Source organism: Camelina sativa, chromosome 1, assembly GCF_030686135.1.
Source record: "Camelina sativa cultivar CO46 ecotype springtype chromosome 1, ASM3068613v1".
NCBI classification, from domain to species: Eukaryota; Viridiplantae; Streptophyta; class Magnoliopsida; order Brassicales; family Brassicaceae; genus Camelina; species Camelina sativa.
In genome coordinates this window covers 129,326-151,952 of record NC_141880.1, presented here as the reverse complement: position 1 = coordinate 151,952, position 22,627 = coordinate 129,326, and the positions used below count along the sequence as shown (strand labels likewise).

Genomic DNA, 22,627 nt, shown 5'->3' with positions numbered 1-22,627 from the left:
GATCCCACATAAATATTTTATCCGTCCGATCTCGTAGAAGATTTCATCTTACGGCTTTAAATCATTTTCTCTCTCTCTGCCAAATTCAGAATATTCCTTTTTTTTTTATTGATTAGTAGTAAAAGGAATTTTAAACCGAACGTTGGAAAAAAAAAAGAAAGAAAGGGAAGAAACAAAAGAAATCACCAAAGTGTGATTGATGATGATTATGAGACGACTAAATAATGATAACCCCAAAGACGATAACGACGGCGGGGGAGGAACCTACCATGCCTTCGCCTTCGGCTCCACAACAAGTCAATTATATTCTGCAATGGTGGCGTAGATGGACGGTTTTGGTGGCGGCTATCTGGATCCAAGCCTTCACCGGCACTAACTTCGATTTCTCTGCCTACTCTTCCGACATGAAGTCTTCTATGGGGGTTTCTCAATCGCGCCTTAACTACATGGCGGTTGCTTCTGATTTGGGTAAAGCATTGGGCTGGTCTTCTGGTTTCGCCATTGCCTATTTCCCTGTCTCCGTCGTGCTCTTCGCTGCCGCTGCCATGGGACTCGTCGGTTACGGCGTCCAGTGGCTGTCCATCGCCGATGTCATCGATCTTCCTTACTCTCTCATTTTGGTTTGCTGCTCCTTGGCCGGACTGAGTATCTGCTGGTTCAACACCGTCTGCTTCATCCTCTGCGTTCGCCATTTCGAAGCCAACCACTCTCTCGCCTTGTCTCTCGTCGTCAGTTTCAACGGAATCAGTGCTGCGTTGTACACGCTTGGCCATGAAGCTATTAGTGGCAAATCATCGGCGAGCTCTGATATTTACCTTCTCCTTAACTCCCTCATCCCTCTCATCGTCTCTGTTTTAGCCCTTTGGCCGGTCCTTACCAACCCTCATGATTCCGGCTCTAGCTGCCGAACACGTGACGAATTCCGAGTCTTTGTCGCCTTCAATGTCTTGGCCTTAATCACATGCTTTTACCTTCTCTTGCCTTCCTCAGGCACCTACTTAGCTTCATCACCTCGTTGGCATTTCCTCGGTGCCATTTTCCTTCTCCTTTTCCCTTTGTGCGTACCGTTTCTCGACTATGTTCACCGTGCTCTTCAGTCCCTTCGCAGCTCTGGCTATACAGTGGTTGATGTAGAGGATCCCAAGATCCTTGATAACGTGTCCTTGGATCATCAGAAGAGCAACGCGGAGGAGGGATGTGATCAAGTGAGACTAGGAGATGAACATTCTCTCGGAACCCTGGTTTGTAGTTTGGAGTTTTGGCTATACTACGTAGTTTATTTCTGCGGCGGCACGATCGGTCTTGTATACAGCAACAACTTAGGACAGATCGCCCAGTCTCTAGGACAAAGCAGATCGAATGCTAAATCCTTAGTCACGCTCTTCTCTGCCTTCTCCTTTCTCGGAAGATTGCTCTCCTCTGCACCTGACTTCACACGCAAGAAACTAGACTACTTGACGAGAACAGGATGGTTCGCGATTTCGCTACTGCCAACACCAATAGCCTTCTTCATCCTGGCGTATTCGCCCAAGAAAAACCAGACGGCGCTATTAGAAGTGGCTACAGCACTAATCGGGTTAAGTTCGGGGTTTGTGTTTGCGGCAGCAGTTTCCATAACGTCGGACCTCTTTGGACGCAACAGTGTCGGTATAAACCAGAACATACTCATCACAAACATACCCATCGGATCGCTCTTCTACGGGTACATGGCTGGGACTGTCTATGACAAGAATGTCAGCACGGGTACAACAAAGTCTGTGGTGTCAGCAGACTCGGTTGTTTGCGTAGGAAGTAAATGTTATTTCGTAACGTTTTTGTATTGGGGGTTTCTGTCAGTTTTGGGATTCGTATGTAGCTTGTTTCTTTTTATTAGAACCAGACCGGTTTATCACCGGTTAGAACAGAACAGAATCTAAAACGGTGTCCGTAGTATAATAATAATGGCTATAGCCGTATAGATTGATCAGATAGAAAGGAAAAAAAGTGTGTAAAATACAATTGTATCTAGGCTCTTAATGATTTAGTGTATTAAGTTATCGACGACGATTGTACAATCAATTACAACCATTGGCCATCGACTGGCACGACTCAGGCACGATCAAGAAACAAAACATCAATGCTAGCTTGACCTTGACATCATCACAGTAACTATGGAGGGACGAACTAATAAGAAGTAATCAAATCATGGTAATCAAGGGTTCTTCTGAGAAGGGCGCCCAAAATACTGGAGAGGTATTAAAGACAAAAAAAAAAAAATTAATAAACTTAAAAAAAGAATTGTGTAATTGAGTGACACATGTCACTATCTGAAGCTTTCGATCGTGAACGAGTCAGTCAGTGTCAGTGCCCAAAGGCTCAGGCGATTTTAAAATCCAAAACCAAAACTATTTATATAGTGGAGGGACCCGGACCCACCCATGGGAGTCGTAGAAGAGCGGATATTGTTATTAAAAAAAAAAAAAGGAAAGAAAGTAAAAAAAAAAAGAAACGCGCACACGGCAATGGAGGAGGAGATGGATCCTAAATCAATTGTTACCGACCAGCCTAGGGCGGCGATCGAGCACCGTTCCTTCGCTCGGATCGGGTTCCTCGGAAACCCCAGCGATGTTTACTTCGGCCGTACCATCTCCTTCACTATCGGTAACTTCTGGGCCTCCGTCAAGCTCGAGCCTTCCCAGCATCTCCTCATCAAGCCTCACCCGTTCCACGATCTCGTCCGCTTCACCTCTCTCGACCACCTCGTACGTTTTTTCTTTCTTCCTTTCTTTGTTTTCCTCTCTGGATCTGTAGAATTACTCTCTGCTCCTTCTAGATCCGTTTGTTTTAGGCTTTGATCCTTTCATTTTTGAATGCTTTAAATATTATTGTGCTTTTTTTTTTGGGGTATTTTGCAGCAGCACTAGATTCCATATTTGGCCCCAAATTGTATTATGTTTAATTACTTTGAAAAATGTTTCTACTCCCAGAGGCTTCATGATGATGGTTCTAACTTGTGAGGTTGCTATTATTATATTTTTTGGCTTTCTTAGGTGGATCGTTTGCAAAATGAAGGCTACTACGGTGGTGTAAGGTTGCTTATGGCCATTTGTAAAATTTTCCGCAACTACTGCAAAGATAATGCCATCCAACTTCATCAAGGAAACTTCTCTCTTTCTTATGATACCAATATCCCTAGGCAGGTACTGTAAGCTACACTCTTTGCTTCTGTATAAACACCCCACCCCACCCCACTTTTTTTTCTTTTCTTTTTGCTTTTCATTCTTCTTTGATGCTCTCTAGCTTTGATGTTCCTCCAGACAGGGCTTTCGGGTTCTAGTGCCATCGTATCCGCTGCCCTCAACTGCCTTCTCGACTTCTACAATGTCAGGCATCTGATCAAAGTACAAGTTCGCCCTAACCTTGTTCTCAATGCTGAGAAAGAACTTGGTATCGTTGCTGGTCTTCAAGACAGGGTAGCTCAAGTGTATGGTGGTCTTGTTCACATGGTCAGTCTCCATTCTTTCTCTATATAATATTTTAAACATCCATCACTTATTTCATGACACTTAACTTGTATCATCTTCAACTACCAGGATTTTAGCAAGGAGCACATGGATAAACTGGGGCATGGGATTTATTCTCCTATGGATATCAGTCTCCTACCTCCTTTGCATCTCATCTATGCTGAGAATCCTAGCGACTCAGGGAAGGTACCTACCATTTTACCGACTTTGTTAATGGTTCCTCAAAAAGCTACTTGGTTTCAGCATTAGTGAGACTATAACTCAAATCTTTCGGGCATTGCTCAGTATAATTTCTCTCTGTTAGATGTTCCTTTTATATATATTAACATTGTTTGCTAATGCAGGTACATAGTAAGGTCAGGCAAAGATGGTTAGACGGCGATGAGTTTATAATATCATCAATGAAAGAAGTTGGAAATGTAGCAGAAGAAGGTAGAACTGCATTACTAAACAAGGACCATTCCAAACTCGTGGAACTCATGAACCGTAACTTTGACATTCGGAGGTAAATAAAGCTCGCAAAATTCAACCAACTATGCTCAAATGAACAGAGATGAGAGTGTGAGCGTATAATGATGTTTTTTTTTTTTTTAAACTTTGCGATAAAGGCGGATGTTTGGGGACGAATGCTTAGGAGCAATGAACATAGAGATGGTGGAGGTAGCAAGGAGGGTTGGTGCAGCATCGAAGTTCACAGGAAGTGGAGGAGCAGTGGTGGTGTTCTGCCCTGAAGGTCCATCTCAGGTGAAGCATTTGGAAGAGGAATGCAGGAAATCGGGATTTAAGATTCAGCCGGTAAAAATAGCCCCTTCGTGTTTGAATGATTCAGACATTCAGCGCTAATGAAATGCCCTTGATCGAGTCTATTACACGCACGCACCCATTGGTAGCTTTAGTGTCTCTCAGTTGTCACGGAGGTTGTCATGAATTCACGGGCTCGACCGAACCTTGTGCTCACAACTTTTTTTGTTTTTTTGGCTTGCACGTTTTAGTGTTTGTTCCTTGTACGTCTCTCGTCTTTTTTTTTTTTTTGGTTTCCCTTTCTTCGGAATTATCCATATAAATGCACATATTTGTGCTCTGTTTTTTTTTTTTTTTAAATATAAAATAAAGAAATATTATTTTTGGCAGAAAGAGAGGAGAGAACGTGCCAGACATGTTCTATTTTTCAAACTCATACGAAACTATGTATATATAATAATTGTAAAGGTGTGGTCTTTTATTTCTTCTAACTTTTTTATAACTTAAAGCTGATTGAAACAAAAGTTTAATTTGCTTTAAATCATAATTTACTCTAATGTTATTTGGGAAGAAAGAAACAGTAAAATATTTATAAATTTTTTGAAAATGGGTATCTGGGACCTCCTTGACTTGGTGGGCCAGTGATATGGATGAATAAGAATTAAAGAAGTTTTGGTTTTTTTGCAATCCCTGGATATGGATAGAGTCCGATTTTGGTATTTATATTTATTTATGATTTCGATTTAATAATGATTTGATCTTTAATAAAATAAAATAAAAAAAATCCAACGCATCACTTATTTTGCTTTTTTTTTTTGTTCTGGGTTGATTTCATGATTGAAACGTGAAAGTGAAAAACATTAATACTAATATAAAACTTTAAAAAAAAAAAAAAAAAGAAAGAAAGAAAGGAGAAGGTCAGATTGCTACTTTCTGAGCAAACAAAAAGGAATTAATAAATAAGGCAAATCTGGGATTTGTTTTTTGAATCCGCCATCGGAAGATCCCTTCCTTCCTTTTTTTTTTTTTTTTTTCTGACAACCCCAAACAAACAAACAACAAAGAAAGAAGAATCACTTTATCCTTCTCCTCAAAACACACTCGTGTGGTCAGATTGCTCTTCTTCGTCGACTTCTCTCTCTCTCTCTCTCACATATTTAGAGGTTTGGTTTTCTAATTTTTTTTTTTTAATAATCTTTCATTAAGATAGATAGATAGTAAAATCTCTCTTTTTGCTGGGTGAATGAATTAAAACGCCTCAGATTCATTCAGTCTACACTTGTTTGTTTTTATTATTTGCGCATATTTGATTTGATATGTTCCTAATAAAAAATATCTACTACTACTAGTAATTAAAACGCCTCAGATTTTTTTTGGTCTTTGCTTTTTTTTTTGTTTTTTTTTTTTTTTTGTTGTTTTAAACCCACCCACCACCCTAGAAAGGGCTAAGTTGAGTTATCTCAATCTTGTTTTTCAATGGGAAAATCTACAGTTTGTTGTTGGTTTGTTCTTATCTAATAGTTTCAGAAAGTAGGAAAAAACAAAATCTATACTACTCTTTTTATAATTACAACGTAACGGCTCAAGTCGGTGATGTAGGTAACGTGATTGAATCTTCTTCTTCTTCTTCTTCTTCTTCTTCTTCTTCTTCTTAAGAATTAAGACTTCAAAACTCAGAGCCGCCGCCTTATTACACCTGTTTCATTAGTATCGTGAATAATTCAACCCTTTATAATTTGCCCTGCCCTCCCTCCCCTTAAGATTTAAGGACACCACAAAAAAGTTTCAATTTTTTTTATTTTTTTTTCTAATAGCCAGCGATAGATAGGTATTTTGCATGTTGCATCGATTCTGTTTCTCCCTTTGTTGTTGTTTTCTTTTTCCAAAGAGGATGATAAGTTTGATTCTAACATCCTAATCTTTTTTTATTATACATGTTGCAGGTAAGAGGTCGTCGTCTTTGATCTTTTTATTTATTTTTTGAAAACAAAAAAGGAAAAGTTTTTGATGGGAGGAGGGAATTCGAAAGAAGAGTCGCCATCTCCATCTTCATCATCATCATCATGGGCTTCTCATCAAAGTTACACTCAATCTGGCCCTGGTAGCTACAACTATCCTCCTCCACCCACTTACAATTCTCCCGCTCCTGCTCCTTCTCCTGCTCCCAGTTTTAGCCATCATTTTCAGCAGCCTTATACATCATATAGTCAAGAGGGGTATCCTTCACAGCCTTATAGTAATCCTCCTCCACAGAGTGCTGATAGTGATAGGAAGAAATTTGATCGGAGGTATTCCAAAATATCCGATAATTACTCTTCTTTAGCTCAGGTCAGTTTTAGACAAAATTCACTAGAGCTTATTACTACTTGTTGTTGTTGTTTGGATTTATATCTTAATATATTTCCCTCACAAAAAAAAAAAAAAAAAAAAAAAAAAAAAAAAAAAAGTGTGTGTTTATGTGAGACTGAAATCTCTGAATTGTTTTAATAGGTGTCTGAGGCTCTAGGGCGCGCAGGTCTTGAATCTTCTAATCTAATCGTTGGTATTGATTTTACCAAGAGCAATGAATGGACAGGTTTGTTACAATATCTTCATTCTAAGGTCAGAGTTCCCCTGTGACTATGAGAAACCTACTAGCTAATTGGTAATTTTCTTGCAGGGGCCAACTCTTTCAATAAGAAAAACTTGCATCACTTAAGCAATACCCCCAATCCATACGAACAAGCCATCACTATCGTTGGCCGAACCTTAGCCGCCTTTGACGAAGATAACTTAATTCCTTGTTATGGTTTTGGAGACGGTAACCTCTCTTCTTCTCTTTTTTTTTTTACGTCTCTCGATTTCTCTCAGAATAATATATATATATATATATATATATATATATATATATATATCAATCAGCTAATCAAGATTTGCTTTCACCTCTTTGCAGCATCAACTCATGATCAAGACGTGTTTAGTTTCTATCCAGAGGGTAGATTCTGTAATGGATTTGAGGAAGTATTGGCTCGGTATAGAGAAATCGTGCCTCAGCTTAAGCTCGCAGGTTTATTATCTTCCTTTGCCCTGCATCTTGCATTATCTATATCTCCTTTAAGTACTTAAATCGTGGTTCTTCTTTTGTTTCCATTGGATGTTGTGTTTCACAGGACCAACCTCTTTTGCCCCAATCATTGAAATGGCAATGACAGTGGTTGAGCAAAGTAGAGGCCAATATCATGTGCTGGTGATTATAGCTGATGGCCAGGTACTTGGTTAATATTTTGTGTTGTGGTATGATCTTCTGATTCTGTGTCTATGGATATCATATTGGAGACTCAATTTGTCGTTTCAGGTTACAAGAAGTGTCGATACTGAACACGGGAAGCTAAGTCCGCAAGAACAGAAGACAGTTGACGCAATTGTGAAAGCAAGGTGCGAATAATTTGAATCTTTTGACTGTGTTTCTTCCATTTGTAAAGTTCTTTTCTTTGTGTTATGTGATCAGTTTCATTCTCTCTATTCTATTACAGTACGCTTCCTTTGTCAATAGTCTTAGTCGGGGTTGGAGACGGACCATGGGACATGATGCAGGAATTTGATGACAACATACCTGCCCGAGCCTTTGATAACTTTCAAGTAAAGCTTCTTTTTCATATCATGACATTAGAGTTTGCTTCAGTTTTGAAACATTTTTTCTGAGATGTTGCTCTGTTTCTAGTTTGTGAACTTCACAGAGATCATGTCGAAGAACAAAGAGCAGTCTCGGAAGGAGACAGAATTCGCGCTCTCTGCTCTCATGGAGATTCCTCCACAGTACAAAGCAACCATAGAGCTTAACCTTTTAGGGTAAGGACTCAAATTAAAACTCTACTTAGGTTTAGCTGCATATAAAGTCTCAAGTATCTCTTGACCCTTACATTTCTTACATTTTGCAGGGGAAGAAATGGGAGTATCCCAGAGAGAATCCCACTTCCGCCACCGGTGCAGAGTGGATCATCGATCTATAATACCCGGATACCGAGTTTTGAACCGAGTGTACCTACTTATCCAATTAGCACTGGTGCAGACGATAGCCAGGTAACTTAGTACAAACTTGAAATCTGTCTGGAATGTTACGTGAAAGAAAGAAAATACAGTGTTTGGAACTTACAAAATTTGTTGGTTGATTTTGCCGTTTGAACAGCTATGTCCGATATGTCTGAGCAACCCGAAAAACATGGCGTTTGGTTGTGGGCATCAGACTTGTTGTGAATGCGGACCAGATCTTAAAAGTGTGTCCGATTTGTCGTGCGCCGATCCAGACCAGAATTAAGCTCTACTAACAAGACACCATTACCATAGACCGTCCAGAACCATTTCTCCCAGAGACTTGAGATCTTTTTGTAAAAAGGAATTGGAAAAAAAAATAGTGTTCTTTTGTTCTTTGATTAAATTCCTAAACTTTGTTTTGTTCTTACAATTTCTTTTTTGACTTCTTTAAGTTTCATTGATTCGATTGTAAGAATTATGTATCTATCTCTATTCTCTATGTGGGCATTCTTGGAAATTTTCAATATTCGACTGAACCAATTAGGACTCTGGACCATGATGAATCAAGAGTAAGCGTAGTGCTACTAGAGTAAATCATAGAACGAGGAAACAATAAGAAAAATGACGCATCGAAAAATCACCAAATGCAGAAAGATGGCGCTTGTTTTTCTTTACAGACAAAAAAAAAATATATGGATAGGAAAATTGCCTAATAGAAGCCCATTGGGCATTTAAATTGGGCTCAAAAGCAAATTTACAAAATAATTTGAAGGGAATAAGCTAGCAGAAATACTCACCAGTCACCCACTCATCAATTATCCGTTCGATTTAAACTAAAAAATAAAATAAAAAGTTTGTCACTTTTTTTTTTTTTTTTTTTTTTTTTCTAATAAAACGATTCTTATCTTCTGCGAAGTTTGATAAAGCGAAAGTTTATTTTATTCTTTTAATTCGAGAACCTTTTTTTTTTTTTTATGGATTCTCTTCGACTCAACCTCCAGCAATCTCCCATTCAATCTAAATCCAGAATCGTTCGACCAAGAAGAATCAGTAACATGTCGAACCAAACCGATAAAACCGATCCTCGACCATCATCCTCGGCCGGTAAGATCCAAAGGTTAGTGCTCAACAACGAAGCTCGGACCAAACTAAACGCCGATCCTGACCGTGAATTCTATTCGTACCCACGGTTCGTGAACCACGTGGACGACGGGTTCATATCCTCCTTAACCGAACTGTACCGAAACCGGTTGAGACCCGGTTCGATTGTACTGGACTTGATGAGCTCATGGGTCAGCCACCTTCCAGAAGAAGTCAAGTACGAGAAAGTGGTGGGGCATGGTCTTAACGCGCAGGAGCTTGCAAGAAACCCTAGGCTCGATTACTTCTTCCTCAAGGATCTTAACGAAGATCAGATATTCCAGTTCGAAGACAAGTATGTCGACGCTGTTTTGTGTTCTGTCGGTGTTCAATATCTACAACAGCCCGAAAAGGTACGTTAACCAATTTCGGTTCTTGATGTTTTTTTTTTTTTTTTTTTTTTTTTTTAAATCCGCATTCGCATTGATCAGGTGTTTGCACAAGTGTATAGAGTGTTGAAACCGGGAGGTGTGTTGATAGTGAGTTTTAGCAACCGGATGTTTTATGAGAAAGCTATTAGGGTTTGGCGAGATGGAACCGAATATAGTCGGGTCCGATTGGTGGTTCAGTATTTTCAGTCTATTGAAGGGTTCACTCAGCCAGAGATCATCCGGCAGCAACAACCTCCTGGATCAGCTCAGATGTCGTTTTTGACTCGGCTTATGGGTTTTATTGGTTTAGCTTCTAGTCCCAACCCTTTTAATGCTGTCATTGCTTATAAGAATTTCAAACCACTGTATGAGTAAAGTAAAGATATAATAACTCCCTTTCTTTATAGAGTAAATTAAAAAAGGTACACACTATCATGTATTTTATGTTTCCTTTTTTCTTATATTATTATCAATTATCAATGAAAAAAAAAGTGTATATATAAATAAGTGAGTATATATATATATATATATATATATATATATATATATTGGAAATGAAGTTTCATAAAATATAGTATATGCTTTGAACTAGTATCAGGTCCAGCTGGAGAAACTTACGATGCAAATTTAGAAATAGTGAAAACTGAAACTACAGATTTTAAGCATCCAATCAAATTGGAAAAACCTGTAATACAAAAGAGAGAAATAACTGAAATAAAGATTACACACTGTGAAAGATGCGTCATAGTATATATAGGTTTGATTAACAACAACAACATGTCTCTGTGTGTGTGATTCGTTTTGTTGGTAAAATGATGGACAAATAGACAATATCCAAGCAAGGTAGCCTTGTCTCTTTTTCAACGAGTATCACGACTCACGAGTTGCTTAGAGCATCTTTATCGGGAGGTTCATAGGGAGATTTTAAGAGTTTTTGATCAAAAAAAATAAATCAGAAAGGAAAATAAAATCTTAGATCTCCCCTTATATAAGAGACTGAATATTGGTTTAAGAGGCGATACGTGTCAGGTTGTGGTTGGTCGGGTGTAAAATACAAAAGCAAAAAAAAAACTGAAACCGACGAGATTTTTTCTTTTTCCTCTTCTCTCTCTCGGTTGCGATCGAAGGACTTGGAATCAATTGAAACCATGGATTCGAAGGGAATGGTTTACCACAGTTCCCTGCAGAACCGAGGTCAGTTCCCTACAGTTTCTCCCATTTTCATGTTTGTGAATCTTATGGTCTCGCAAAATTAGGGTTTTATGTAAGAATCGGAAATTTCTCAATAATCAGAAATTTTGAATGTCACATCTCCATTTTTAGGGTTCTTTAATTGGGAGGTTTTGGTTTCAAATCTCCATTGTTTAAGATTGCAAAAGTTTGAAAATTGTAATCTCAATTTTGGTTGTTGTTCGGGTGGATTGATATGCTGATTCGACTGTGACTTCGTTTGTATTGCTAGTTACTCAAAAATGATTTGTATTGCTTTCAAGTGTTTCTTTTGAGAAAGACTTATCATCTTAATAGATTTGGCTCTTTTCTGTCATGGTGTGTAGTTCTGAAAGCTGATTTGATGGCTGAACTTGACAAAGAGGTTAAATCTTTGGAAGAAGATAGATGGATGTTTGAAGGTCCTCGTTCTCGAATCCATCTTATCTCCATAAGAGGTTTGTTTCTTTCTTCTTCTTCAATCCGTTTTTCGTGTATGACAGTAAGTTGTTCACATCGATCTTGAATTTATTGAATGTTGTTAGCTGAAAGAGGTCTTGAATACTTAAGTAGAAAGCTTTTGTTTTTTCTTTGAATCAAGTGTTAATAGCAGTGATCATCCCATTGATTCAAAATTTCATATATTGGCCAGTCTCTAGATCAGAAAAAAAAAACGATATGATGAGACGGTATTGATGGACTCTGCGGGTTTCTTTCTCAATAATCAGAAGCTTGGTTTAGTTTTGGGGTTTGATTTCTGAAGATTTCTAAAGGAGCTATTGGATTGAGTACTAGTGTAGTTTAGGGATTTTATAGCTGCATTGCTGAGGAATTTGAAGTTTATAGTCTACATGGGGAATTTAACAATTGTTGTTCTAATTGAGTGTTTAGTGGTTAATATGGTCATGTGTTTGTTCTTGTTCTTCTGATCTTGCATGAGTCATGTCTAGATTAGCTGCCTTCGGTATGGATTACATGTGAATTGCTGCTGCTTTTTTTTTGTTTGTTCTGAGCTGCCCGCATGAATCATCTCTTTTTTGATTCAATGGTGTGTGGCTTTTGAATTGTGCAGATATGCAAACCGAGATAGGCTAAGCCCTGAGCACGAGAGAATGATTGTTGAGATGCTGCTACCATACCACCCTGAATTTGCGTCAAGTTTTACGAAATTGGTGGTGAAGGTGGGATCATAAAACAAATTGTGACAGGAAGACATCGACGGATTGGCTACAATGACCCGTTGATTTGTAGCTATGTGTATGTTTCAAGTCTAGTTTCGATTCCTGTCACTGTCAAGAAGAATAAGAGGTAGAGATATACGAGTGCTGTTTTGTTTTCTTAAAAGCTCTGTTTTTTGGTCTTTGTGTTTTGTTGATCGTCTACCATATATCAACTATGATACTATATATGCATGCAGATGTTACTGAAATTGACATATGTTTTAGTTTTTGTGTTATGATCTTGAGAGACTGAGAAATTGACCTCTGATTATTGAAATTGACCTTTGTTTTTGTTTTCTGTTTCAGATCTTTTTCTCCATTTATGAATTGCACTTCTATTGTAATATGTATTAATGTTTTTATTATGTTTTGTATGTTTGAAAATTAATTAAAATGCAATATTTTCTAATTTTATAAAATCTTAAATGTTTACACATTTATACCACTTCTATTCTATTTAAATTTTTAAATTTAAAAAAAAAATAAGAGACCCAAAATAAGAACCTATCATTGGAGAAGAAAATTTTTACTAAGAGATCATGTGTTCTTAAAATCAAAAAATTACACAAGTAATTCATATAATACTCAAACAGTGTTTAACAACCCCCAATTAACATACCACCGATATTTATGCTCTTACGATTTAAAGGAAGTCCTCTTATTTTAAAACAAAATCCAATCATGTACTATGCACAATTTAATAATGTTATAAGTTGCATATAAATTTTAGATAGTTTTAAAATATATTAAAAAATTTCATTATTAATAAAAAAAGGGAGACTTTGCATATACAGTATACACATTACGTCAGAGATGTTTTATATACATCTACCAAATTTACTACTAACAGCTGATTTCTTGTTTACAAAAATTATAATCGAAGACCTGAAAGTCTTGTATTATCAAAATAATGAAAATGATGAGATATCGATTAGGGACAAATCGTCAATCGAAGTGTAAAAGACACAAAAAAAAAACCAAATATTTATTGAACCAAATGGGAAGCAAAGAAGTTGATTCAAAGTTGCCACTTTTTTTTTTTTTTTTTTCTATAACCTTTTGCACCTATATATATACACACATAAACATTTACCACAACACATAAAATCAGAGCCTTCACATATTCAACCCATAGATTTCTCACCTTCTTGCCAAATATGGCTCAACGCTTTCAACTGAACCCGAAAGCCCTCCCAACGGCCGACCCTCTCAAAAGGGTCTCTCTTATCCCAAGATCTACCGAGCAGAAGCTAGCTGAGAACTCTGATGAGAGGCGCCCTGTAGTCCCGAGAACTCACGAAGACAAACCCTTTGGTGATCAAACAAATGATCACCATGTTGCTGCTCCTGCGGAACACAATAAGTTGATGGATCACGAGACCGAGAAGCTCGGTCCCCATGTCCCTAAGACTGCAGCACACCATCCACACCCATCTGAGGATCTCCTTGATGCTAATAGCAGACACTCGTTGGTTCCGAGATCACTGGGTCACAATTCGCTCGGTGGAAGATTTGGACCGGGAAAGAAACAAGCTTTCCATAAAAATGGCAGACCCATGTTTTCACTTTCGGATGACCGAGTCATGGCTGATAGAGTCTTGAAAACTCATAGTCCAGACATGATCTTCTTTGATGTCAAATCACTTCTCTCCGTTGTTGATGACATCTTCAAGTCTCATGTCCCATCCATTGACGTCTCTGCTCCTAAGGTGAAGTTACTTGTGCAACAATTAATCCCCGTCGTTCCAGAATATTAATTTTACAAGCTCTGATTTAACTCAAACTTCTGCAGCCGCCGCTAGTATTCAAGGACTACGCTGATCATACCTCCTTTGAAACTTTCGCGGATCTCATCGACCAAATCTCTTGCGAGGTATATATGAAGCTTTCTTGTTTCAACCTTTTGACTCAGTTTCTAAGTATCAATGTCTCTGCCACAGATCGACTGCAAGTGTCTACATGGCGGTGAGTCTCACGGAATGATGACATCAGGGCTTCATTTAGATAGTCGCAATACGACAACGTTCTCTGTTCTGTCTCTGGTCTCTAAATACCGTTGGGATGCTAAGCTAGTCCTTGTCCTAGCTGCTTTGGCCGTGAAATACGGTGTTTTTCTCCTCCTAGCAGAGACACACGCGACAAATCAGCTCACTAAGTCTCTGGCTCTTATCAAACAGCTCCCTAGCATCTTCTCTAGGCAGAACGCCCTGCACCAACGTCTCGACAAGACCCGAATTCTGATGCAAGACATGGTTGATCTCACCACGACTATCATCCATATCTATCAACTCCCACCAAACCACATCACAGCAGCGTTTACCGACCATGTCCCCACTGCGGTTTATTGGATTGTTCGCTGCATTTTGATATGTGCTTCTCACATCAGTGGTGTCAGCGGTTTCAAGCAGGAGTAAGTTTGTTTTCTTTCCCATATCTACCCTTTCTTCATCTTCAAGTAAAAACCTTTTAACAGCTTCTCATATGGGTTTTCAGTCAAATCATGTCTTTTATGGAAGTTTCGGAGATACATGAGAACAGCGAAAGGCTTAGGAAGATCAATGCTTACTTGTTAGAACAACTCAAGAAGAGTAAATCATCCATCGGTGAGATTTCTACGTTTTAAGCTCTCTCTCTCTCTCTCTCTCTCTGTTTCTCTGTAACTCTGTTCTCAAGCTCTGTTTTTGCTCTGTTACAGAGGAAGGTATAATCGAAGAGGAGTATCAAGAACTCATTCAGACGTTCACTACTATCATTCACGTCGACGTTATTCCTCCTCTGCTTCGTCTTCTCAGACCCATTGATTTTCTTTACCACGGAGCTGGTGCTTCAAAGAGACGCGTAAAAATCTCTATAAATCTCTGCCTCTCTTTAAGTCTCTTGTCAGTGTCTAATCTGTTTTCAACATTAACCAGGTCGGGATCAACGTGCTCACCCAAAAGCACGTGCTGCTTCTGGTATCAGACCTTGAGAATATCGAAAAAGAGCTCTACATCCTGGAATCGCTCTACACAGAAGCATGGCAGCAATCATTCGAGATTCTGTGGGTTCCAGTTCAAGATTTCTGGACAGAAGCTGACGATGCCAAGTTCGAGGCACTTCATATGAACATGAGGTGGTACGTTCTTGGAGAGCCTCGGAAATTAAGACGAGCCGCGATAAGGTTTGTGAGGGAATGGTGGGGGTTCAAGAACAGGCCTATACTCGTTGCACTTGATCCCAAAGGTCAAGTTATGTCCACCAACGCTTTTCCTATGGTCTGGATCTGGCAACCCTTTGCGCACCCTTTCACGACCGCAAGGGAACGTGATCTATGGAGCGAACAGGAGTGGAGTCTTGAGTTCTTGATTGATGGCACTGATCCTCATTCCTTAAACCAGGTTTTCTTGATTGATGATACCTCTAAGATTTTATCTTTCTTGTTTTACACGTAACCTGAAATATCAAATGTTTTTGTATTTTTTTTTTGTGTGATGATTTTATCTCAGCTTGTTGATGGAAAATACATATGTCTCTACGGAGGAGAAGATCTGCAATGGATCAAAAATTTCACGAGTCTCTGGCGTAATGTAGCAAGGGCCGCAAACATTCAACTTGAGATGGTTTATGTCGGGAAAAGAAACCCTAAGAATGGAATCCAGCCTATCATCAACACAATCCGGGATGAAAACCTCAGCCATACGTTGCCGGACTTGTTCCAGATCTGGTTTTTTTGGACTAGGATCGAGAGCATGTGGGAATCGAAGCAAAGGATGCTGAAAGCCCGTGGAACCAAGGGGAGAGAAGGGTTTAAAGATGGATTGAAAGAAGAGGAAAAGGACCTCGTTCTGCAAGAAGTCGTTGCAATGTTAGGTTATGGAGGAGAAGGAGATGGATGGGGACTGGTGAGTAAAGCTTCAGACTTGATGGTTCGAGCCAAAGGGAACTTGTTTTCCAGGGGTTTGGCTGAGTACGACGAATGGGAAGTCAACATTCCCACAAAGGGTTTTTTGCCAGCACTCAATGATCATCTCTTAATGCGTCTCCCACCACATCACTGCACAAGGTTTATGCTTCCTGAGACTGCTGGAATTATACCCAATGAGGTCGAGTGCACCGAGTGCCGTAGGACCATGGAAAAGTATTACTTGTACCAATGCTGCCTTGAGTGAGATCCCAGAATATTATTTGATTTGGAAGCCATCAACTTGTTCCAATAAACTCAAGTTTGTGTCTTTTCTTTTTCCTCTTGTTGTGTTTCTCTATATTCTTCATATTGTTGTTGTGCTGCTGCTCCTGCTCTCTACTATAGCAGAGTCTTTGTAATAAAATTTGTGTGTTTTGAGATTTCAAATATAATAAAGTTTATGTATGGGAAGCTTCTAGAACAATTAACTGGGGTTGAGTCATGCTTCTTTGTCGATTCCTTGATTCTTAGAACACTTGTAAACTACAATAAGAAACCGAGTTTTTCTACTTTGTTTTTCGTCAGTAATCAACTTTCTAATGGGACGGACACTAAAGTTTAGTCTTTACGAAATTGATTAATAGAATGTAAACATTTAGCTTTTTGAATTTTGATACGAAACTACTATAATGCTCACTAATAAATACGCAAACTAGCTAAAGAGGATCAATCGAAAGAAAGATGAACAGTCTTTTGAGCCTAAATAAATTCAGACATCACTTGACTTTTGTACATTATCCGTTTACATTACAAGAACTCCGAAATATTACAATTTTTTTTTCAGACATTATATAAATCTTCAATAAATATGAGTTATGCGACCTGCAAATCACGTAGGCGGTAGGCACTATACATCCAAGAGAAAGATTAAGGCCGTTAGCTACATTCATAAATTTTAAGAAAAAAAAAACAACCATGAGACTGATTGCTGTACATTACACATTTGCCAAGAAGTCAGAACAAATTACAATATGGATTTTACCAAAAAAAAAAAAAAAAAAAAAAAAAAAATTACAATATGGAAGGCGGTTTCAGCTTAAACGATAAATCACCAATTTCTAGCAATTAGTGGTTAATATAAAATCTTCCAAAACATCAGTACTTTTCGAATATTGCATACATTGGATTTGATTTAAAAGAAGTTCTTATAGTATATATGTATTGTCATAATTTTTTTTCTTTCTGAATGTATATAATTTGTTTCGTATGGAAACAACAAATTTAATCCGAACTAGAAAAGTTATCTGCTCGGGTATTTTAAGCTAATCAATTTATTTTCTTGAGAAAAAAAAAAGAAAGTTATATGCTAAAAACTAACGAAAAACAAAAGTCATGCGCAGAATAAACTCCAAAGCATAACAATGTTAGTTTTAGAAAAATGATTGGGTTAGATAAATATATTCCTTGGTTACTCTAGTTTTGCTTTTTTTAGCCTTATCCTAGATAATATCATTGTGCATAAGAACATTTCCATAGTTTTACCCAAAAGAGAGGAAAGAATCTTCTTAACCTCACACCCTTTTGTTCACTTCACTCTTGATGACAGAGGCATGAGATAGCAAAGTATGACGTGACAGAAGCCATAAATTCTATGGTATGAGGTGAAGTAACATAAGAATATAAGCAAAGTAGCAAACAAAATGTTTTTTTTTTTTTTTTTTTTGGTATGTCCTTCAATTAGTAAACATCAAAAAAAATGCGAGAACTAAATGGTTTTCCAGTGATCATCAATGCGTTGGTTAGTTAAGATATAACATAAAATTATAATCCACAAATATTAAATTCACATAATAAGTACGTATATCATGTCTGAAAATTGATTTAATCACACATACCATGAGATTATATATTGATGTCGCTGGAAGATTGGATTTGAAGCCGTATATTTGAACACAATAGATATTTTAGAGGCTGTGATTAAATTAGTAGTTAAGGTCTCTATGAGATGGAGAGCAGTGAAGAGTTCGTCTCCAACCACGAAATTTTCTTTTTAGGATCTAAACTTCTAGCTGGTTGGCAATGAATTTAAATTCATATGTAGGAATACTAAGACAGTATAATTTGTTTTTTTGATCCACGTTTAGGAATACTAAAAATTCATGTGACCTTTTTCTAAGAAAGCAGATAATGTAAAATGTAAACCATCTATACATATTATGTGATTGGTAGGCCTATACTTCACAGTTCACGGTTTGATCGGCTTATACTTAATCGTACTAACGACATTCACGTGGAAGGGAACGATATCTCATTAAAATCATTCTTCTATAATAAGCCAAATAAAAAAGAAAAGCAAAAAAAGAAACACGATTTATATAAGAATCTTGTACATTTTTATTTAAATTGTTCCAGAAGCAAAGAAGTCGATTCTCAATTTCCACCCTTAACTCAAGGAGGAACAAACGATTATTTAAGGCTAACCTCACGCATAGCACAACAAGACAAACCAGTAAAAAAAAACTGCTTCTTCTTTTCAACCCTTTCATCAGCAACCGACCAAAGAATGGAGTCGCTTATCAAGTCCCAGCACGCTCAGCAGCTGGCGGGTCACAACAGTTCAACCGGTAAAAATCCTTCCACGGACATGATGCCGGCGACTGGACTGGCGATGTCATCGGACGAAAACATGATGCTGAAACTGATCCAACAAACTCACTCCCCAGATGCTCGCGAAGTCCAAGTGCGTGGCCTTCTCTCTCTCGTTGAGGATATTCTCGACCGTGCCACTCTTGACTCTCAAGACACCAACGCCTCCGTTAGTATTCTTACACCACACGTTCAATATTTCCTTCCTAACTTGTACGCTATGATCTTGTTCCCTTTATACGTACTCGCTTTGATTTTGCAGATGCTTCCATTGCCCACTGAGGATAAATTGATGCAGTCAAGCATGATGAGCGTTCTAGATAGTGTCTCCTATGCTATTGATCGTGTTGCCTGCGAGGTATAGCTACTTTCCTTTTGCTTCAGTTCAAATTACTCTCTGTTTAGTGTTCTTTTCTTTGGTTCTCCAAAACAAAATACCATTTTACTACGTTTAGTTTGGTGCAAATAATACTAGACATAACTATCGACCATCGTGGTTAATTAGATAGAAATAATGAATGATGATATAAATCGCACTCTGTAAAGATTGTTGTACACGAAACACCCAGTAACCTATTTTCCAACCTAACTTGAAACGCAAGCAACACAATGTTTATGTTGTTCTCTTTATCCTTTTTCCAGATAGCCTACAAATCTCTGACGGGATCAGACGCGCACGAGATAACAATGTCAGTGTTCGAGCACCTCTCAAGCTTCCACTGGGACGGCAAGCTCGTCCTGACTCTAGCCGCGTTTGCGTTGAACTACGGAGAGTTCTGGCTTCTGGTCCAGTTCTACTCAAAGAACCAGCTTGCTAAGTCCCTAGCTATGCTCAAGCTCGTCCCGGTGCAAAACAGAGTGACCCTCGAGTCTGTGTCCCAAGGTCTCAACGATCTCATCCGAGAGATGAAGAGCGTCACGGCATGTGTAGTGGAACTTAGCGAGTTACCTGATCGGTACATTACACCAGACGTTCCTCAGCTGTCGAAGATCCTCTCTACAATCCCAATTGCTGTCTACTGGACTATAAGAAGCGTCGTGGCTTGCATTTCTCAGATCAACATGATCACTGCCATGGGGCACGAGTACGATATCTAACTTCGTTTTATCCATCTTTTTGTTGTGTTTTTGATCAACCGCCAACGCTAACGATTTATATATATATATCAGGATGATGAACACTCAAATGGATTTATGGGAAACATCCATGTTAGCTAACAAGCTAAAGAACATTCATGACCATCTCGCTGAGACCTTGAGGCTTTGTTATCGTCACATAGGTTTTGTTACCCGTCCCATTTAATTTAGGAGCTATTAATTCATCTCTCTGTTTCTTTACTGACAAAGACTGCATCTTGCAGAGAAGCAGAGGAGCTCAGAGTCCTTAAAGGTGTTGCATTCCTTATTCGACACCACTCATATTGATAACATGAAGATTCTGACGGCCTTGATTCATCCCAAATCCCACATCACTCCATTGCAAGATGGGATGACCAAGAGAAAGGTTTCTGTGTTGGATATATATATTATAAAGTTCATCAATGTAAAATGCTAAGTTGAGTACGTAACCTCTGATCTATTAATATGAATGTTGCAGGTTCACTTGGATGTGTTGAGGAGGAAGACAGTGTTGCTGCTCATCTCTGATCTCAACATACTCCTAGACGAGCTATCGATTTTTGAGCAAATCTACACAGAGTCAAGGAGGAACTTGGTGGGAGTCGACGGTAAGAGTCATATGCCTTACGAGGTTGTCTGGGTCCCAATCGTCGATCCTATCGAAGATTATGAAAGATCTCCCAATCTACAGAAAAAATTTGAGGCTCTCAGACAAGATATGCCATGGTATCCTAGCTAACACCATTCAAAACAACACAATGTAAAAATTTTGAAAGATGCAGAAAAAATTGAAAGTGTTTGTTATTATGTGTGTCAGGTACACAGTGGATAGCCCGAATCTGATAGAGAGACATGTGGTGGAGTTTGTGAGAGGGAGGTGGCATTTCATGAACAAGCCGATACTTGTGGTGATTGATCCACAAGGCAACGAGGCTAGTCTCAATGCGCTTCACATGATCTGGATTTGGGGAACTGAAGCTTTCCCATTCACTAGGTCTCGCGAGGAAGAGCTCTGGAGGAAAGAGACTTTCTCGCTTAACCTCATCATCGATGGCATCGACTCTGTCATTTTCAACTGGGTAATTCTAAAAACTAGTCTCTTATGATTGGACATTATTATAGGAACAGAGCAGCCTGATATATGAGACTTTGACCTAATCACTAAGGATCAACCCATGATTGATTAATACAGATAAACCCGGATAATTACATTTTCTTGTACGGAGGAGATGACTTGGACTGGATAAGGAGATTCACTATGGCGGCCAAAGCAACGGCCAAAGATTCCAACGTGAAGCTAGAGATGGCTTATGTCGGTAAACGAAACCATAGCCACAGGGAACAGACCAGGCGTATCAGTGAAGTAATCAGGTCTGAAAATCTCAGCCACAGCTGGGCCGAGCCACCCTTGATGTGGTTCTTCTGGACTAGGCTCGAGAGCATGTTGTACTCCAAGATTCAACTCGGTAAAGCCGATGATCATGACGAGGTAATTAAAAAAAAAAAAAAACAGAGTAGAACTACTACTACTAGGGTTTATAATTTGGCCAATGAAGAAAACACCCTTGTATACTATCTAGGGTTTTTTTTTTTTTTTCTATTGATAAAACGTTTTTGGGAAACTAATTTAGGTGATGCAAGGAATCAAGAAGATACTGAGCTACGACAAGCTTGGAGGATGGGCACTGCTCAGCAAAGGACCTGAGATAATTATGATCGTTCACGGTGCCATAGAAAGGACTGTGACCGTTTACGACCGGACCTGGAAAACCCATGTTCCGACCAAAGGCTACACCAAAGCAATGTACGACCACCACCACGATGAGATCCTCCTGGAAACCGGAAAACCTTGTAGCCACTTTGATTTCCACATCACTGCTCGGAGCGGTCGGATTCCGGAAAAGATGAATTGCTTTGAGTGTCAGCGTCCGATGGAGAAGTACATGAGCTTCGCTTGTTGTCACGATGAAAAGCTCCACGAAGACGAGAACTATAACTTCTAAATGCTGCTGCGATGAGCCTCTTCCGGCCGCTTCTTCTTTCTTTTTTTCCCCCCTTTTTATAAGTAATTTGGATTATCAAAAATACTTAATCCGTAATAATTTCTGAATTTCAATGTCTTTGTATGAGAATTGGTCAGTAGTCTATGTGTGTGGTTTCACCTTTTGTGGACATGTCCGATTGAAGTATTATTATTCCTAACCATTTTCAATAATAAACAATTTCTTTTCTTACATCTATGTATATATTTTCTTAATCAAACCAAGATGAAATTAAACAGCCTTTTTTAATCTCTGAAACCCACCACTTCAAAAATAGTTACTTCCTTTCCCTCTTCTTATAATGTTCTCTAAATTACACTTTATTTATTTAATGGACCCCCATGAAGGAGGACATACTCGATCCTTAAAATTTATTCTTTCTAGTTTTTTTAAAAGTTTCACTATTAATAAATTACTTACTGTTACTTATGTTCTTATCGTATTCTGATTTATCAATTGTCATTTATTGGGTTATCTTCTTTTTTTTTTGGGTCAAAATATTGGGTTATCTTCTTATAAATGTTTTTTTTGTGTTAGTTGTTGATATCTCATTTTCGTGTCCATCGAATTATAGCATTTCAATGTGCCCCTCATGTCGACGATGTAATGTTTTATTTTCCTTGTTTTGATACATATCCTGTCTTCATGTGTGGTCCATCTTCGAATAATATATAGTATTTTCTTAATTCCTGATCGATAAAGTATGAATTGTTATCATACATACACACGATAATTACTCTTG

At 38.4% G+C, this 22,627-nt stretch overlaps 5 protein-coding genes and 1 pseudogene across 7 annotated transcripts; all 6 read left to right on the top strand.

Moving 5' to 3' along the window:
• The first annotated feature begins 143 nt into the window (after positions 1-143).
• LOC104719416 (protein NUCLEAR FUSION DEFECTIVE 4 pseudogene) lies at positions 144-2,038 on the top strand (annotated as a pseudogene). The gene has a single exon (XR_015558092.1). The product of XR_015558092.1 is annotated as a protein NUCLEAR FUSION DEFECTIVE 4 pseudogene (transcript).
• Positions 2,039-2,361: 323 nt separating this feature from the next.
• On the top strand, positions 2,362-4,637 carry LOC104719417 (glucuronokinase 1). Of its 2 annotated transcripts, none has more exons than XM_010437345.3 (6): positions 2,362-2,741; positions 3,030-3,179; positions 3,297-3,485; positions 3,573-3,689; positions 3,848-4,008; positions 4,112-4,637. In XM_010437345.3, the coding sequence occupies exons 1-6, from the start codon at positions 2,418-2,420 to the stop codon at positions 4,344-4,346; spliced, it is 1,176 nt and encodes a 391-aa protein (XP_010435647.2). In that variant the 5' UTR covers positions 2,362-2,417; the 3' UTR covers positions 4,347-4,637. The 2 variants fall into 2 exon arrangements, with proteins under 2 accessions (XP_010435647.2, XP_087308957.1); XM_087452831.1 differs by having other exon boundaries at positions 2,412-2,741; positions 3,573-3,693; positions 3,852-4,008.
• A 1,196-nt stretch (positions 4,638-5,833) lies between these two features.
• LOC104719418 (E3 ubiquitin-protein ligase RGLG1) lies at positions 5,834-8,781 on the top strand. The gene is given in 12 exon segments (XM_010437347.2): positions 5,834-6,072; positions 6,188-6,572; positions 6,735-6,819; positions 6,904-7,044; positions 7,177-7,290; positions 7,394-7,491; positions 7,579-7,658; positions 7,757-7,862; positions 7,945-8,072; positions 8,162-8,303; positions 8,410-8,490; positions 8,492-8,781. Coding segments are annotated over 11 exon segments (1,353 nt in total). The 5' UTR covers positions 5,834-6,072; positions 6,188-6,251; the 3' UTR covers positions 8,549-8,781.
• Positions 8,782-9,061: 280 nt separating this feature from the next.
• LOC104720535 (uncharacterized) lies at positions 9,062-10,315 on the top strand. The gene is made up of 2 exons (XM_087451133.1): positions 9,062-9,748; positions 9,827-10,315. Exons 1-2 carry the CDS (start codon positions 9,230-9,232, stop codon positions 10,139-10,141), a joined length of 834 nt encoding a protein of 277 aa, XP_087307259.1. The 5' UTR covers positions 9,062-9,229; the 3' UTR covers positions 10,142-10,315.
• Positions 10,316-13,210: 2,895 nt separating this feature from the next.
• On the top strand, positions 13,211-16,562 carry LOC104719421 (protein SIEVE ELEMENT OCCLUSION A). The gene is made up of 7 exons (XM_010437349.3): positions 13,211-13,904; positions 13,988-14,068; positions 14,136-14,605; positions 14,689-14,798; positions 14,891-15,033; positions 15,108-15,572; positions 15,681-16,562. Exons 1-7 carry the CDS (start codon positions 13,353-13,355, stop codon positions 16,341-16,343), a joined length of 2,484 nt encoding a protein of 827 aa, XP_010435651.2. The 5' UTR covers positions 13,211-13,352; the 3' UTR covers positions 16,344-16,562.
• Positions 16,563-18,380: 1,818 nt separating this feature from the next.
• LOC104719422 (protein SIEVE ELEMENT OCCLUSION B) lies at positions 18,381-22,077 on the top strand. The gene is made up of 9 exons (XM_087450601.1): positions 18,381-18,893; positions 18,987-19,082; positions 19,367-19,809; positions 19,895-20,004; positions 20,086-20,228; positions 20,322-20,569; positions 20,661-20,922; positions 21,036-21,332; positions 21,475-22,077. The coding sequence occupies exons 1-9, from the start codon at positions 18,642-18,644 to the stop codon at positions 21,844-21,846; spliced, it is 2,223 nt and encodes a 740-aa protein (XP_087306727.1). The 5' UTR covers positions 18,381-18,641; the 3' UTR covers positions 21,847-22,077.
• Positions 22,078-22,627: the final 550 nt, after the last annotated feature.

Bases quoted from the DNA above. Each gene is read 5' to 3' on its own strand.
- LOC104719421 (XM_010437349.3), top strand. From the start codon at position 13,353: ATGGCTCAACGCTTTCAACTGAACCCGAAAGCCCTCCCAACGGCCGAC. The intron at 13,905-13,987 runs GTGAAGTTACTT...AAACTTCTGCAG, and splicing joins TTGACGTCTCTGCTCCTAAG to CCGCCGCTAGTATTCAAGGA. The intron at 14,606-14,688 runs GTAAGTTTGTTT...ATGGGTTTTCAG, and splicing joins GTCAGCGGTTTCAAGCAGGA to TCAAATCATGTCTTTTATGG.
- LOC104719417 (XM_010437345.3), top strand. From the start codon at position 2,418: ATGGGAGTCGTAGAAGAGCGGATATTGTTATTAAAAAAAAAAAAAGGA. The intron at 2,742-3,029 runs GTACGTTTTTTC...TGGCTTTCTTAG, and splicing joins TCACCTCTCTCGACCACCTC to GTGGATCGTTTGCAAAATGA. The intron at 3,180-3,296 runs GTACTGTAAGCT...ATGTTCCTCCAG, and splicing joins ATACCAATATCCCTAGGCAG to ACAGGGCTTTCGGGTTCTAG.
- LOC104719422 (XM_087450601.1), top strand. From the start codon at position 18,642: ATGGAGTCGCTTATCAAGTCCCAGCACGCTCAGCAGCTGGCGGGTCAC. The intron at 18,894-18,986 runs GTTAGTATTCTT...TTGATTTTGCAG, and splicing joins CTCAAGACACCAACGCCTCC to ATGCTTCCATTGCCCACTGA. The intron at 19,083-19,366 runs GTATAGCTACTT...TCCTTTTTCCAG, and splicing joins TTGATCGTGTTGCCTGCGAG to ATAGCCTACAAATCTCTGAC.
- LOC104720535 (XM_087451133.1), top strand. From the start codon at position 9,230: ATGGATTCTCTTCGACTCAACCTCCAGCAATCTCCCATTCAATCTAAA. The intron at 9,749-9,826 runs GTACGTTAACCA...CGCATTGATCAG, and splicing joins ATCTACAACAGCCCGAAAAG to GTGTTTGCACAAGTGTATAG.